The following is a 13,316-nucleotide window of genomic DNA, read 5'->3' on the forward strand; positions in this document are numbered from 1 at the left end:
AATTATAGGTACATTCGCTAATCGTTGTTTCTTCCAGCCGGGAACGTGGGAGTATTATTGCTGCTTCGCGCAGTGACAACAATTTGCTATCAGATTCACCGCCTCGCGGAAGCTTCCTGGACGAGTATTCATCAAATTCGCCAGGTAAAGAGGAAGTTTTCGTAACTACTCAACCCGTCCACTATGTTCAAGAAGCAACCCCTATTAGCTTTGAGAATATGTGTCGCCAAACGAGTGAGGATCAAGTGGTAATTATATTTGCATGATCAAACAGTTGGAGTACTTCGAACTTCACTTTCTTTTTCAGGAATGGAATCCACTCAATGAGCCTCATGTCGATGTAAATGATATTAATGAAATCGAATTGAAAAAATTCCAGCAATACTGTTGGCTTGAATTAGCTAGTATTTTTGATCGCCATCAAGTTGTTTTGGACAAAAGGAAACCATTTAAGCGGAAAAGGAAGGAGGAAGGTAATCTTTTCGGAGTGTCATTGAATGCACTGATTCGTCGGGATCAACAAGTCACAGGAGAAGATTCAACAATGGTTCCATTAATCATACAAATCATTCTGGAGGAGCTTCGACGTCGAGGTGCTAAAGAAGAAGGTATTCTGCGATTGGCCGGACATAGGCAAAAGGTACTTGTTTTTTCGAGGTTTTTTCTCAATTATGAAAGGCCCTATATATTACCTTTCCACGGTGATTAGAGAATCTCAAATGTGATCCGTGGAAGGATCATTGAAGAGGATTACGAGCGATGTGCCTTGATGCGCTTATATTAACTTTCCCTGATTGTTCGGGTAACGAAAAGTGAAAGTATAGATTCGCGTAGTTTTGCACACTCGAGAGTGTGCAGCAGGAAAAGTTGTTCTCCTGCTTATACTTGAATTGTGGTGGCTGTGGTGTTCCGTGCCAGGACAATCCGCCCTCGGCTCCATGCAGGGCCAATACAGGGCAGCCACAGGATCACCGAGGAGGTCATCGCCTCGGACGGACTTGCGAGGAACAGTTTGGTCCCATTAAACGCATGCAACGGTGTTGCTAGAGGACACTGAAAATTGGATTTGAACATAGTTCGTGCTAATTCATGTTTTTAAAGGAATTCAATGAGGAAGCGCCGCCGGTCCCAATTAAAATATTCCAGGTGGGAAAATTAACGTATGTAAAGGTTCTATTGTAGTCAAAAGGAGGACGTAATCCATCGTGGATCTTCCTTTATGATCACGAGACTCAGGTCCGCAGTTTTACGGCTTCACGCGCACGGTGGAACCGTTTTTTATTTCTTTTATTGCCAGGTTTAGCTCGCGTGTTGTTTCGTTAGGCTCAGGCGAATGTTTGAATATTTTCTGGATCCAGTGGGGATCCACGCACCGACAGATAGTTGCGTTTAAATTTTTTCAAAAGAGGCCATTTTCCCGCCACCTAGACCCTCCAACTCATATATCATTTCAAAGGTCTAATCGTCCTTTATACAAGTGATCACGAATGAAGGTCCTTTTCTCGAAATTCTCAATATTAATGGAGATACGGGCGTTTAAAGGACACGTTTTATTATGGTATAATCAGACCCATCCCCCCCTTCCCGAGCCTGGGAATACAGAGATGTGTAAGCACGCGCCAACGGAACACGTCGATGGATTTTCAGTATTTCCGGGCAAACCTTCACGGTCAATTTAGTCAATTTTTTAGGTTTTTGGGATAGATTTTTCCTATAGGTCGTCTCCCGCCACTCAGAATGGTCGTTTGACCATGGCAATTCTCTTTAGTAATTACAAACTTATAGATAGTACTCAGCGATAGTAATGCGTATCTCATGTGGGGTAGATAATGTCTCATTTTCAATCATCAGGCAATAATTGGCTGCCCTAAGCCTTAAGCAGAAGAAATTTCACACCCCATTTTTTCACTCATTGCAGCCGTATTCTGGTTATTGTGGTTCATCGAAATAACCAACCCATCACTGTATTATGGCTCGATGGTCGGTAATCCAGAAGAAGATCGCTGTCAATATGGCCTTATCTTACTCACTTGCTGGCTGTTTCCCTTTTTCAGTTCAGATACTTTGTTTTTCCCAGACTTCCTTCTTTTGACTGTGAAGTAGCTTCTCTGCTCGACTAGATTCGTGATAGGTCTTCGCGCATGCTCGTCTTTTTTAAGATTGCCCAATACGCAGCCTTTGTCCTCACCGGATTGTCAGAGGGAATTTGAGGTGGTGTTCTCATTCAAATCCGGAACAACATGGCAATGAGGTGATGATCCGAGCCTATGGTGGTTATCTACGTATATGTTCATACATTCATGAAGGATGAGATGTGACGGTTACGATTAACAGGAACTCAACTAGGTTGGAAATGGCCCCGTTTAGTGGGAGTTAGATAGTCTGCAGTCGATTATTATTGGTTCAATTATGCACCGAACGTTTATAAGGCTGATTTTTGGAACATTTGCGTCGGAAGACCCGGATACCAGTTGTTGCGCCGTTAATGATGAGCTGAGCAACTTTTGCTCTGTGCTGGGAGTACATGCTCTATGAAAAAAATTATTAATCCTTGCTCCTTTCTCTGTACCCGGTGCGTTGTTGTGTCTTTAATTTGAGTTTCCTTTCGTGTCTTCTGCCCTACATCCAATCCTCAACGTGTAAGACCAATTGTCGCAGTTCCCATTTTAAAGCACAGGAGATTTGGTTTTTTACTTTTCCATCTATAGTTAGTGATCACTACATTAATAATAATAATAATCGTTGGCGCAACAATCCATATTGGATCAGGGCCTTGAAGTGTGTTAGAGCACTTCATTCAAGACCGTAACGGTACACCACAGTACACTGTGGGAGGCAATGTGGTCAGCATTGCGCTCGCCCGAGATTATTACCCTGATTTGACTCAGGTACTCATTCACAGCTGAGTCGACTGGTGTCCGACATCCAATCACGATAACAAATTCCTCTGCCCCCAGCGAGATTTGAACCGCGACCTTCCGCTACGACAGCCCAGCGCTCTAACCACTTGAGCCATCCGGACACTCCCCATCACAACATTGGGGAGGATATAACAATTATTAGTAGGGTAGTGGATCCAAGGTCTATACCACAGCGAAATGCTATGCAAGGCTGCTCGTGCAACAGTTTGTCGGTATCCGCTGGGCAAACAAAAGCGTTTAGCGAGTGAAATGAACGTCTCCACGCCTACCATGAGTCGCACATTCCGCGATGATCTCCAGTTAGGAACTTACAGACCCTGTGAAAGTCATTTACTTACGCCTAAATTCAAAAAAAATCGTCTTCAGCGATGCAAAAAACTGATAAAACGCTTCGCAAAAAATCTATTTGATGGATGGAAGAAAATCTTCTTTTCAAGGTTTTGTGTAAACACAAAACCTTATTAAAATCGGCTTACTGTCTGCCTGTCTTTTTTTTTTTTTTTGTTTTTGTTTTTTTTTGGAGGAGGTGGAAATCTCCAAAAGACTCTGGGCTGGGCACGCCAGAGTGTGGGATTTTTAGCCATTAAAACCACCCCCGACTCCCCCCCTACCCCGTGGGACCACCTTTAGATATTACATCACGGGGCGGAGTTAGCTTACTTTAGCTAGGTCTCCTTCCGTCTACCCGCGGGGTTCGTAACCGCGTCTTCCTCACTTCTTCTGTTTTTCGCAGTTTTTCCTGGATTACAGCGATCATGGAATTGATCGCATCCCAGTCTTCCTGACAGGCTACCATTCTTCGGACAAAATTTTCTGGTGATAGCACTTCACCTAGAGTTTTCTCCAGGTTCCTCCTTTCTTCCACGAACCTAGGACACTGGAAGAAAACGTGCGCCGGGTCCTCTGGGACCCCGCAGTTTGGACAATTAGGCGAGGTGTCCAATTTAAACCTGTACAGGTATTGACGGTATCCTCCATGGCCGGTGAGAAACTGGGTGAGATTATAATTGATCTCCCCATGCTTTCTCTCCAGCCACTCCCCGATGGAAGGGATCAACCTGTAAGTCCAACGACCCTTTTCTGTCTGTCTGTCTGTCTGTCCGGCTGTCTTTTTTTTTTTTTTTTTTTATGGATGGTGGTGGAAATCTTAGAAAGACACTGCCGCGCCAGGTTGCAGCAGCGTGTGGGATTCTCACCCACTAAAACCACCCCCGCTTTCTCCTTTTTCCTTCCCCGCGGGACCACGCCTTCCGTTCTTCGCGTCCTCCTTGCGCGCTCCGCTCTTGCCAGTTCCTCTTGTATTCGTTTGATGGCGGTGTTCACCGCACACCAGTTTCCCTCCGATTTCAACATTTCCCCGACGATGTTCTGCGGGCTTAGAGTGGTTTTCAGGGAGTCTTCCAGACTCCTCCTTTCTGAGAGAAATCGTGGACAGTGGAACATAACATGCTCCGGGTCCTCAGGTGTGCAACCACATTCAGGACACAAGGGAGAATCATCCAGCCTGAATTGGTGCAGGTACTTCCTGTAACCGCCATGTCCTGACAGGAATTGCGTCAGATGGTAGTTAATCTCACCGTGTCGTCGCTGGATCCACTCTTCAATACGGGGAATCAAATTGTGGGTCCAGCTACCCCTCTGCGAGTTATCCCACCGTTTCTGCCACTTCTCCAGCGACTCCCGCCTTGCCGCCTTTCGGCATTCTGCATCCTTTTCAAGAGGATTCATCTTCCTTGTCTCGTACAGGCAGCGTGTCTCACTTGCCAGAATGTCTATCGGGATCATTCCCGCAATAACACACGCTGCCTCGCCTGATATTGTTCTGAAGGCGCTGCACACCCTTAGCGCCACTAAGCGGTAAGTCATATTCACTCTCCTACGATTACTCTTACACGGTAATGCTTCCTCCCAAACTGGTGCCGCGTATAATAGTGTGGAGCGAACCACTCCGGCTACAAGTAATCTGCGACTGTACCTTGGACCTCCAATGTTAGGCATCATCCGCGCTAATGATACGCTGGTATTTGCCGCTTTCTCACAGGCATAGTCCAGATGTCCCTTGAAATTGATTTTAGCGTCAATCATCACCCCTAGGTATTTGATAACCGGCTCCGAAGTGGTGACGTGACCACCAACGCGAATATTAATCGTATTCCTCTTCCTACGATTGGTAATCAAGACCGCCTCCGTCTTTTGTTCCGCAAGGTCAAGCTGAACCATCTCCAGCCACGCTTTTATGGCGCTAATGGTTTCGTTAGCGTACATTTCCACGTCTTTAGGTTCTTTCGCGACGACAACCACAGCTAGATCATCTGCGAAACCGATTATCGTGGCCTCCTTTGGCACGGGAAGGACAAGGACCCCATTGTACATGACGTTCCACAGGAGAGGACCCAACACTGAGCCCTGTGGTACTCCTGCGGTGACGGTGTACTGCTTGGATCCCTCATTCGTGTCGCACCACAGTGTCCTCTCCGAAAGGTAACTGTTGAGGAGCTTAGTCAAGTAACTAGGGACACCCGTTTTAGCCAGTGAGCTTTTTATCCACTCCCAGCTTGCGGAATTGAACGCATTTTTGATGTCCAACGTCACTACGGCACAGCATTTTTTAGACGACATTGCGTCTCAAGCCAGCTTCAAAACAACGTCTACGGCGTCGATCGTTGAGTGGGCTTGACGAAATCCAAATTGTCGCTCCGATAGTCCATCCTTGTATTCGATGATAGGGAGCAGTCTGTTGTAGATGACCCTTTCGAACATCTTTCCTGCCGTGCCGATAAGGCAAATCGGTCGATATGATGATGGGTGTCTCTGTCCGTCTGTCTGTCTGTCTGTCCGTCACACGCATTTTTCTCGGAGACGGTTATAGCGATTGACACCAAATTTGGTAGAAAGGTGGGAACTGTGAACGCTCACGCATACAGTGAAATGCATCATTTTACGTCGAATTTAAGGGGGGGTCTCCACACATCCAAAAGGGGGGGTGTACAATTTTTTTTTCATCAAATATAATCATGTGGGGTATCAAATTAAAGGTCTCGGTTAGTACTTTTCAAAGCCGATCTTAGCTTTGACATTCGTTGGAAGGGTGGGGAGCACGGGGGGTTGAAAGTGATCACTTCTTTAAGGGGGCCATTCTCAGAAACTACCCCCCCCCCCCAAACCCCCCTTAAGTTCATCCTAGTACCATGAAACGTTGCAGTGATGTAGGCTATAATATAGAGCATGATCTTACCAAGTTTGGTGGAAATCGCACTATTACTAACAAAGTTATAATACCTCAAATTTGTTGCTTCTTTGAAAATTGAAGATTATGAATGTCAATATCATCCGAAAGTGGATACTCTCACATAATATATGGATATATTACGTGCTACGTACTAAGAAATACACAAAACCTTTCGAACCTGAGGCGTTCAGCTTCCGGTTTCTCGACTTGTTTTAGTCATCAGAATGGTCGGATGTATGGAAGGTTATGAGGCTAAGGATCGAGCACCGCGCTCAAAGAGGGCACCAACTTCCTTCAGTGATGGTGTGATGGGGAGTTTCCTATCACGGCGTGATGGACGTTCATTTTTGTGAAACGGGTGTCAAAACCAACTCACCGGTGTATGAACAAATGTTCGAGACCATTGCTGAGCCTCTGAAGGAAAGCTTGTTCGAGGGTCGGTACTCCAATTTTTCAACTTTGAAGGCCAGTATAATGAAAGCCGCGCGTCAAATGTCGCTGGGAATAGTTTGCGCAGCGATCGATGAGTGAACTAAGCGTCTCAAGCTTTGTGTGAAGAACCGTGGCGATCATTTCGAATAACCACTGTATACACTTACTTATTAGACCCCAGGCATAATTTCAGCTTTGTATCTGTTTTAGTTTTGCTGTAATAAATTTCCATAGCACTGACAGAACTTACGGCTTTACTGTGTCTTGTGCATACTAAAAACATGTTGACTACTGGGACCTTTTTCGATAAGTGCTAATTAAGAACTCGCTTTGATATCCCCATTGACTTCATTCGAATGAATAGTATATACCCAAGGGTATATACCCTTGTTTCATTGGTAAGGGGAGTGCCCCACAAACTCTTTACCTTTTCAGCTGGGGATTGAAGTATTTCCTGCTTATTTCAAAAAACAGTTGACTGGATTTTTTAGACCAGCTTGCAGCATTGTTTGCAGATTTCTGAAGCTTTTATCGCCTCGTCACTTGCGACACACTACTCAAGCATAGGATCTACTAAAACTCGGTTGCACAGTTGCACAGTTGGTGGTCAACAGCAGATTTAGGAGCTGTCTTCTGAATGTGCGCTACGAAAGTAGTGCTGATATCAGCCTCGAAGAAGACCATCGTCTTATAGTGCCCTATCTTCGGTTACGTTTTGCAAAAGCAAGTCCCTTACATTTATTAGGATTCGTTTTCGTGATCCGATTGTCGTTCGACAGTCAGAACATTTTCTTGTTGTACGGAAGGGACAGAAACTTTTAACAATTCGCTCGAGAATATTGATGAACATTGAGTCATCATCAAAAGTGCCTTAATCACTAGCCCTGGTCAAGATGTCGGCCACGTTCCAAAAGGATGGCTCACGTCGAAAGCATGGAGGTAGATTAATATACGCAAGGCGCTTAGAACCCTGATGGTTGCCTGGAGCTCCGCTATCGTAACTATTTATCGTATCAAGAAAAGAGTTCCAGATACTCATGAGTCTTTCGATGGTCTTCTAAGGAGCATTAATGGTTGGCTTCTTATCAAGAATGATGAACAAGTTAACAGGCTGAAGGAGCGCTTGACCACTATGCGGATAAAGAGTGCACTTCCAAATCGAATCGAATTGAACTCTGTCATTACTGTACCCAAGTGCCCAGGCCGCCAGTCTTGATGCTCCTGTTCTCACCAAATTGTCAACCTTCTAATCACATCTAATAAGTAGTACCCATACTCAGTGGACCAGACTTGGGGAAACTTATCCCTACACATCATAGGCACTAAACCATATATAGATACTGCCAGATGTTGAGGGCCTATGATGTGTACGGATAAGCTTTTCCAATGCATGCGCAAGTCCGGTCCATTGAGTGTGGGTACTGCTTATTAGATATAGAGTGTTTCTGATTATTGTGGAACTTTTGGAACTTTTGAAGAGCGTCAAAATGGAGTGTGTTTGGTGTGTTTTATGTAGAATAGTATTCTGAAAACTCTAAGAGTTATTATCAGAGCGACATATGAAGGCACAATATGACTATGTACTGGATGTTGCACAGTAATTGGAAATGCCCTTCATGCATATTTTTTCCTGCTGATAGAAAGAAAAATTACTAAACAGGGACGAAGGTGGCTACGGTTTCGTACCAGGGCAGAGCTAAGTCATCAGGGGCTGAGTCACATCATCATCATCATCAAAAGTGCCTTAATCAAGTCATCAGGCGCTGACTCACCTCTGCCCTGGGAGCAGCATAACCAAAGTGGCTCGCATGTGTTATACGCTTCTTTTTATAATTTACAAAAGCCAAGAATGGTGCGAATTATATCCAACGTAAATCCACCCACAGTTCGGACCAAAGCTTGGCCGGAGCTAAACAATTTTCATTTAAGGATTGAGGACTCCTCAGTAACATCTGCGAGCTGCGGTGTTCCCAGGGTAGATATGAGGCAGGGTCCGCTGGGTTGCCTCTGCCCTCATATAAAACTGTAGCTGTCTTCGTCTTTCTTTTAATTTTTGAACTTTGAGTGTCAAACCCCCAAAGAGGAGTCCGTGGACTATAAAGAGTGGTTGCAATTTGCTCTCCATTTGGTCTAATGACATCAAGTGGATGCGGACTTAGGACTCCTCAATTCCTAAAGAGAAATTACTGTCGAATCAGCAGATCTGGCCTTTTTAGAATGCAGAGCATATCATGCCTACCCAATTTCGTGAGTAGAGTGCATAATAACTAGGTATTCGTGTCATGGTATAGGTTAAATTAAGATGTGGTTAAGTTAAGTTATTATTTTTTTTTTGCTTCCATATCTCCACGTCAGAATGACATGAATGTTTTTTTATCTTTACAGACAGAAAACTTGTATAATGAACTAGAAGCTACTTTCTATCAAAACCCTGATCGGGCAGGGCATCTGCTATCAATGGCTAGCGTCCATGATTTGAGTGCTCTCCTCAAACGGCTTCTTCGAGATCTACCGCAGCCCTTATTGGCGAACGACCTGATCCATTTGTTCTACCAAACCCACTGCATCAGGCCCCCAGACCAATACAAAGCCCTCTCGATGCTGTGCCTCCTGTTACCACATGAAAACCGCAACACAGTGCGGGACATACTGTCCTTCTTGAACTATATTATCGACAAGCAGGACATGAACAAAATGAACAAACATAACGTTGCAACGATATTCGCTCCTTCATTCTTCCCCCCACGTTTCATCCACCCCGTTGATATTAATGATATTGAGTCACAAGTGAAGATGGCGGCTGCGTGCTGTGATCTTACGAAGGTGTTAATTAGTCAGGCTGAACTGCTATTCATGGTGCCAAAAAGGATGCTTGATCAAGCACGTGCTAGTAAAGGTGGACATGTATGTATACCCCCTTCCTTGAACTCCTTGAACCCTAGTCATACTAAATTTTATATCATTTCAGAACAAGAAAATACGCGATCATGATAGAATGCAAGGATCAAAGATGGGAAATGCAGGTCACGTACATAGAATAATCATTTAATTTATTCCCTTTTAAGCATCTTGTTACAGTCCAATATATTTTTTGTTGTTGAATAAAGTATTTATATTTTCGGCGTTAATTTCGTTTTCGTTTTGCGGATGACATCTTTTGACAAGGTAAGGGGGCTTATTATACCGCAGATTAAATTTTCGTTTACGTATTGTCCTTAGAGAGAGGGGTAAGTAAAAAACCTATTCTAGCTTTAAAGCTAAGAGGAGGGACAGAATCAGAGGAACTGTATTATAGGATGTTATAGGGCCGGCAAAATCTAGGGATCGGGGAAAAAAGTAATTTCGCGAAAGGAGCAGTGAAGCCCATGGTGTTTTACGTAGGCACTTGTCGTGAGACTTATCCTACGGTCCTCTTCAGACACGGATTGATTTTGTGACCACAATCAGAGCCCCGCTGAGACAAGCAACAACGGTACCAGTCTATACCAAGTGCATGGCTTAGCATTCATACTGGTAGATGCAAGACATACCTAAATCTCTACCGAACTAAGGAGTACGGCACCCGCGTTGATACGCAAAACCACGCCGAGGCCCGAAGGTCTCTTCTCGCTTGAGCATAACCACAACCATCATGAAACTCCCACTAGGGGGGCCAACCGCAAATAACCGAGCTGTCCTCACATCTTCTTCTTCTTTTTCTTCAGCCTTTGTCCCGTTCACAAGCGGGGTCGGCTCGTCGTGATCGGCTTCGCCATTTGGCTCTATCGAATGCCTGATCTGGGTGTAATCTCGAGGCTTTCAAATCCCCATCCAGCGTATCAAGTCACCGTTGGTTAGGTTTGCCTTTTGGTCGTTTACCATCGACTTCGATGTTCAGACCAATCTTTGCAAGTGAATTCTCGTTTGCACGAATTACGTGACCATACCATCGAAGACGCCTCTCTCGCAACTTTTCCACGATCGGTGCATATCCTCATTTCGGATGTGATCTAAACGTGTGACGCGCTAGTCCAACGTAGCATCTTCGTCTCCATTACCGCAAGACGCCGTTCATTGTCTTTTATGGTCGGTCAACACTCAGAACCATGGAGAGCGACTAGACGGACGACATTGCGGTAAATTTTAGATTTGAGACGTTCGTTGATACGTCGATCACAAAGGACACCAGTTGTGGAACGCCACTTCATCCAGGTTGCGTTAATGCGTGAAGCAATTTCATAACGCAGCTCTCCTTTGACTGATAGCGTTGACCCAAGGTATTTAAATCGCTCAGTTCTGGGCAGATCACTGCCGCTGACAGTGATTGTGCCTGTTTCATGGGGATCGGTCGTCAAAAATTCAGTTTTGTTTAAATTTAATCTGAGACCGTGTTGCATGAGGCGATCATTCCATTTTTGAACAAGTTGCTCGAGATCATTTTTGCTATCAGATGCTAGGAAAACATCATCTGCATAAAGCAGTGTGTAGGGCGCTGGACGTTGGATATCCCGTGTAACGGTGTCCATAACAAGGACAAAGAGGAGTGGTGAGCTGTCCTCACATATTACAGGAGTTCACCCGAAGTATGTGAGTCCAGGGGCTTTCCCGGTTCCCATGGTACCAGTATACCCCTGGTAAGGTTTCGCGACCAATTTGCCACTTCAGATGAGTCCCCATGCAGACTCGGGACTGATCGCCCTGATTAGGCCTTTGGAGCATTCGCCTACTGAATCACGGCCGGCAAACCAAAGTGATTACAGCGTCTCCCGGTGCCACCACTATGGAGGTTCTCCTCGGCCACTTGGTTTTGGTTTGGCCGAGAAGGTTGCCGCCCTATCTTCCTCGCCGCCACCTCTGAGCACCTCGCAAAAGGAGCAATGGGAAAATATTATCCGAGAAAACAGAACTGTCCATCAGAGACCTTGGGAGGAGAACACATTTTAAGGAAGATTCGGCGTTATTGCAGACAAAGGAGACTGAGAGTGTGAAGCCTGCAAGGATGATAATAATAATGGTGTCAAGGGAAGTTTCCTCGCGTTTGGGAAGTACTATTGTGTTCCCTACATAACTATAACTGATAGAAATAACTGACAGACATTTCATGATGTTCTCTAATTCCAGGTGTTTCAATCCATTCTAGAAGGATAGTCTACACGGAGAAAGTTATTTTTAAAGAAGAGAAATTGGATGAATTTACGTTATATAGCTTCAAGGGAGGACAACTACCACGGTGGAAGGGAAACCAAATTCCAGAGTAATATTTGAAGCTATTTTTAACGTGCGAGTGCAAAACTGTTGGATTAAGGCAAAGTTCCCATCCGAGGAAGGTCCATTGTAGTGACTTGACTTGATAGGACATGGTCGGAGCCGATCAAAAGGGGACAATTAACTCAAAAATATAAAAATGTGGAAAAATTGACTGCGAAAGTCCGCCCGAAAATATCCTAGCTAACTGAGGTGTTTCGTCGACATGCACTTTTACGCCTTTGAGCTAACCAAGCTCCCCGTCGCAGAGTATTAGAGAACAAAATTCAAACAAAAGGAATCGCGAGTATTGAATTTTCTTCGTTTGGAATCTGTTGGAAAGTGAGGATGACACAGGATGGAATGACACTACTTTGGTCGATCTCATCTTACCCGCCACTTCATCTCGACGAAAAAAAAAGTTTTTCAAACAACTGAACGAAGAGATTGCCAGCTCACCTAAAGTTAGTGGGAAGCACTCCTCAGGAGTTCATGCAATACCTCTTAGATTACAGCCGCCGACGAATACAAGAAATGACAATGTCTAAAGATATGCGAAGAAGGAAAGAATAGAAAATTCTACTCTAGAATTTGGGATGGGAAAATGAAGGCTGGTGGCAGTGGGATTTGTATCGTGATTTGATGTCGGATATCAGTCGACTCAGTTGTGAATGAGTACCTGAGTCAAATCAGGGTAATAATCTCGGGCAAGCGCAATACTGACCACATTGCCTCCTACAGTGCTCTGTAGTGTACCATTAGGGTCTTGAATGAAGTGCTCTAACACACTTCAAGGCCGCGATCCTATATGGATTGTTGCGCTAACGATTATTATTTTTCCGAGTTATCACAATCTCGACAGATGCCGGATTTTACCTAATACTAGCACTAAGTTCCAAGCATTTAGGCTTGGACGATCCTCCTACTTAAAAACTAAAGGGGCGCTGGTGGTGGTGGCCGGTGGTAGGTCAGTGGGAGAATCTGTCGAGTACTCCCCGCCACATTGAGCACGTATGCAGAATGGCGTACTTCTGCATGGTTTGAACCAGACTGTGCGAAAGTCCCAGGACATCAAGGGAAGCCGTGAGGGATTTAGGTACAATTCCTATAGCTGACAATATTATGGGAACTACAAGCACCCGTTCGAGACGCCAAATTTCTTTGATTTCCCAAGCCAATGGCTCATAGTTCATCTTCTTCTCCACGTATTTCCCTTCAATGTTATGGGGGGGATAGCAACATCAATAATATACGCGGAGCGACCTCTCTTGTCAACTAACAGTACGTCAGGCTTGTTGTGTCGAGTATGGCGATCAATCAGAACTTCATCATCAACGACGCATCCGGTCTAGGCCTGCCTTAATAAGGAACTCCAGACATGCCGGTTTTGCGCCGAGGTCCACCAATTCGATATCCCTAAAAGCTGTCTGGCGTCCTGACCCACGCCATCACTCCATCTTAGGCAGGGTCTGCCTCGTCTTCTTTTTCTACCATAGATATTGCCCTTATAG

The 13,316-nt window shown here is 44.9% G+C and overlaps 1 protein-coding gene across 3 annotated transcripts in view; it reads left to right on the plus strand.

Moving 5' to 3' along the window:
- LOC119661572 (rho GTPase-activating protein conundrum) overlaps positions 1-9,710 on the plus strand; it is a 28,740-nt gene extending 19,030 nt beyond the window's left edge. For all 3 annotated transcript variants that reach the window (XM_038070970.1, XM_038070971.1, XM_038070972.1), the window contains exons 7-10: positions 38-248; positions 308-640; positions 8,968-9,486; positions 9,551-9,710. In XM_038070970.1, the coding sequence (XP_037926898.1) occupies positions 38-248; positions 308-640; positions 8,968-9,486; positions 9,551-9,631 (1,144 nt within the window). In that variant the 3' untranslated portion in view covers positions 9,632-9,710. The remainder of the gene's footprint in view (positions 1-37; positions 249-307; positions 641-8,967; positions 9,487-9,550) is intronic.
- Positions 9,711-13,316: the final 3,606 nt, after the last annotated feature.

The sequence above is a fragment of the Hermetia illucens genome, chromosome 1 (assembly GCF_905115235.1).
Source record: "Hermetia illucens chromosome 1, iHerIll2.2.curated.20191125, whole genome shotgun sequence".
Classification (NCBI taxonomy): Eukaryota; Metazoa; Arthropoda; class Insecta; order Diptera; family Stratiomyidae; genus Hermetia; species Hermetia illucens.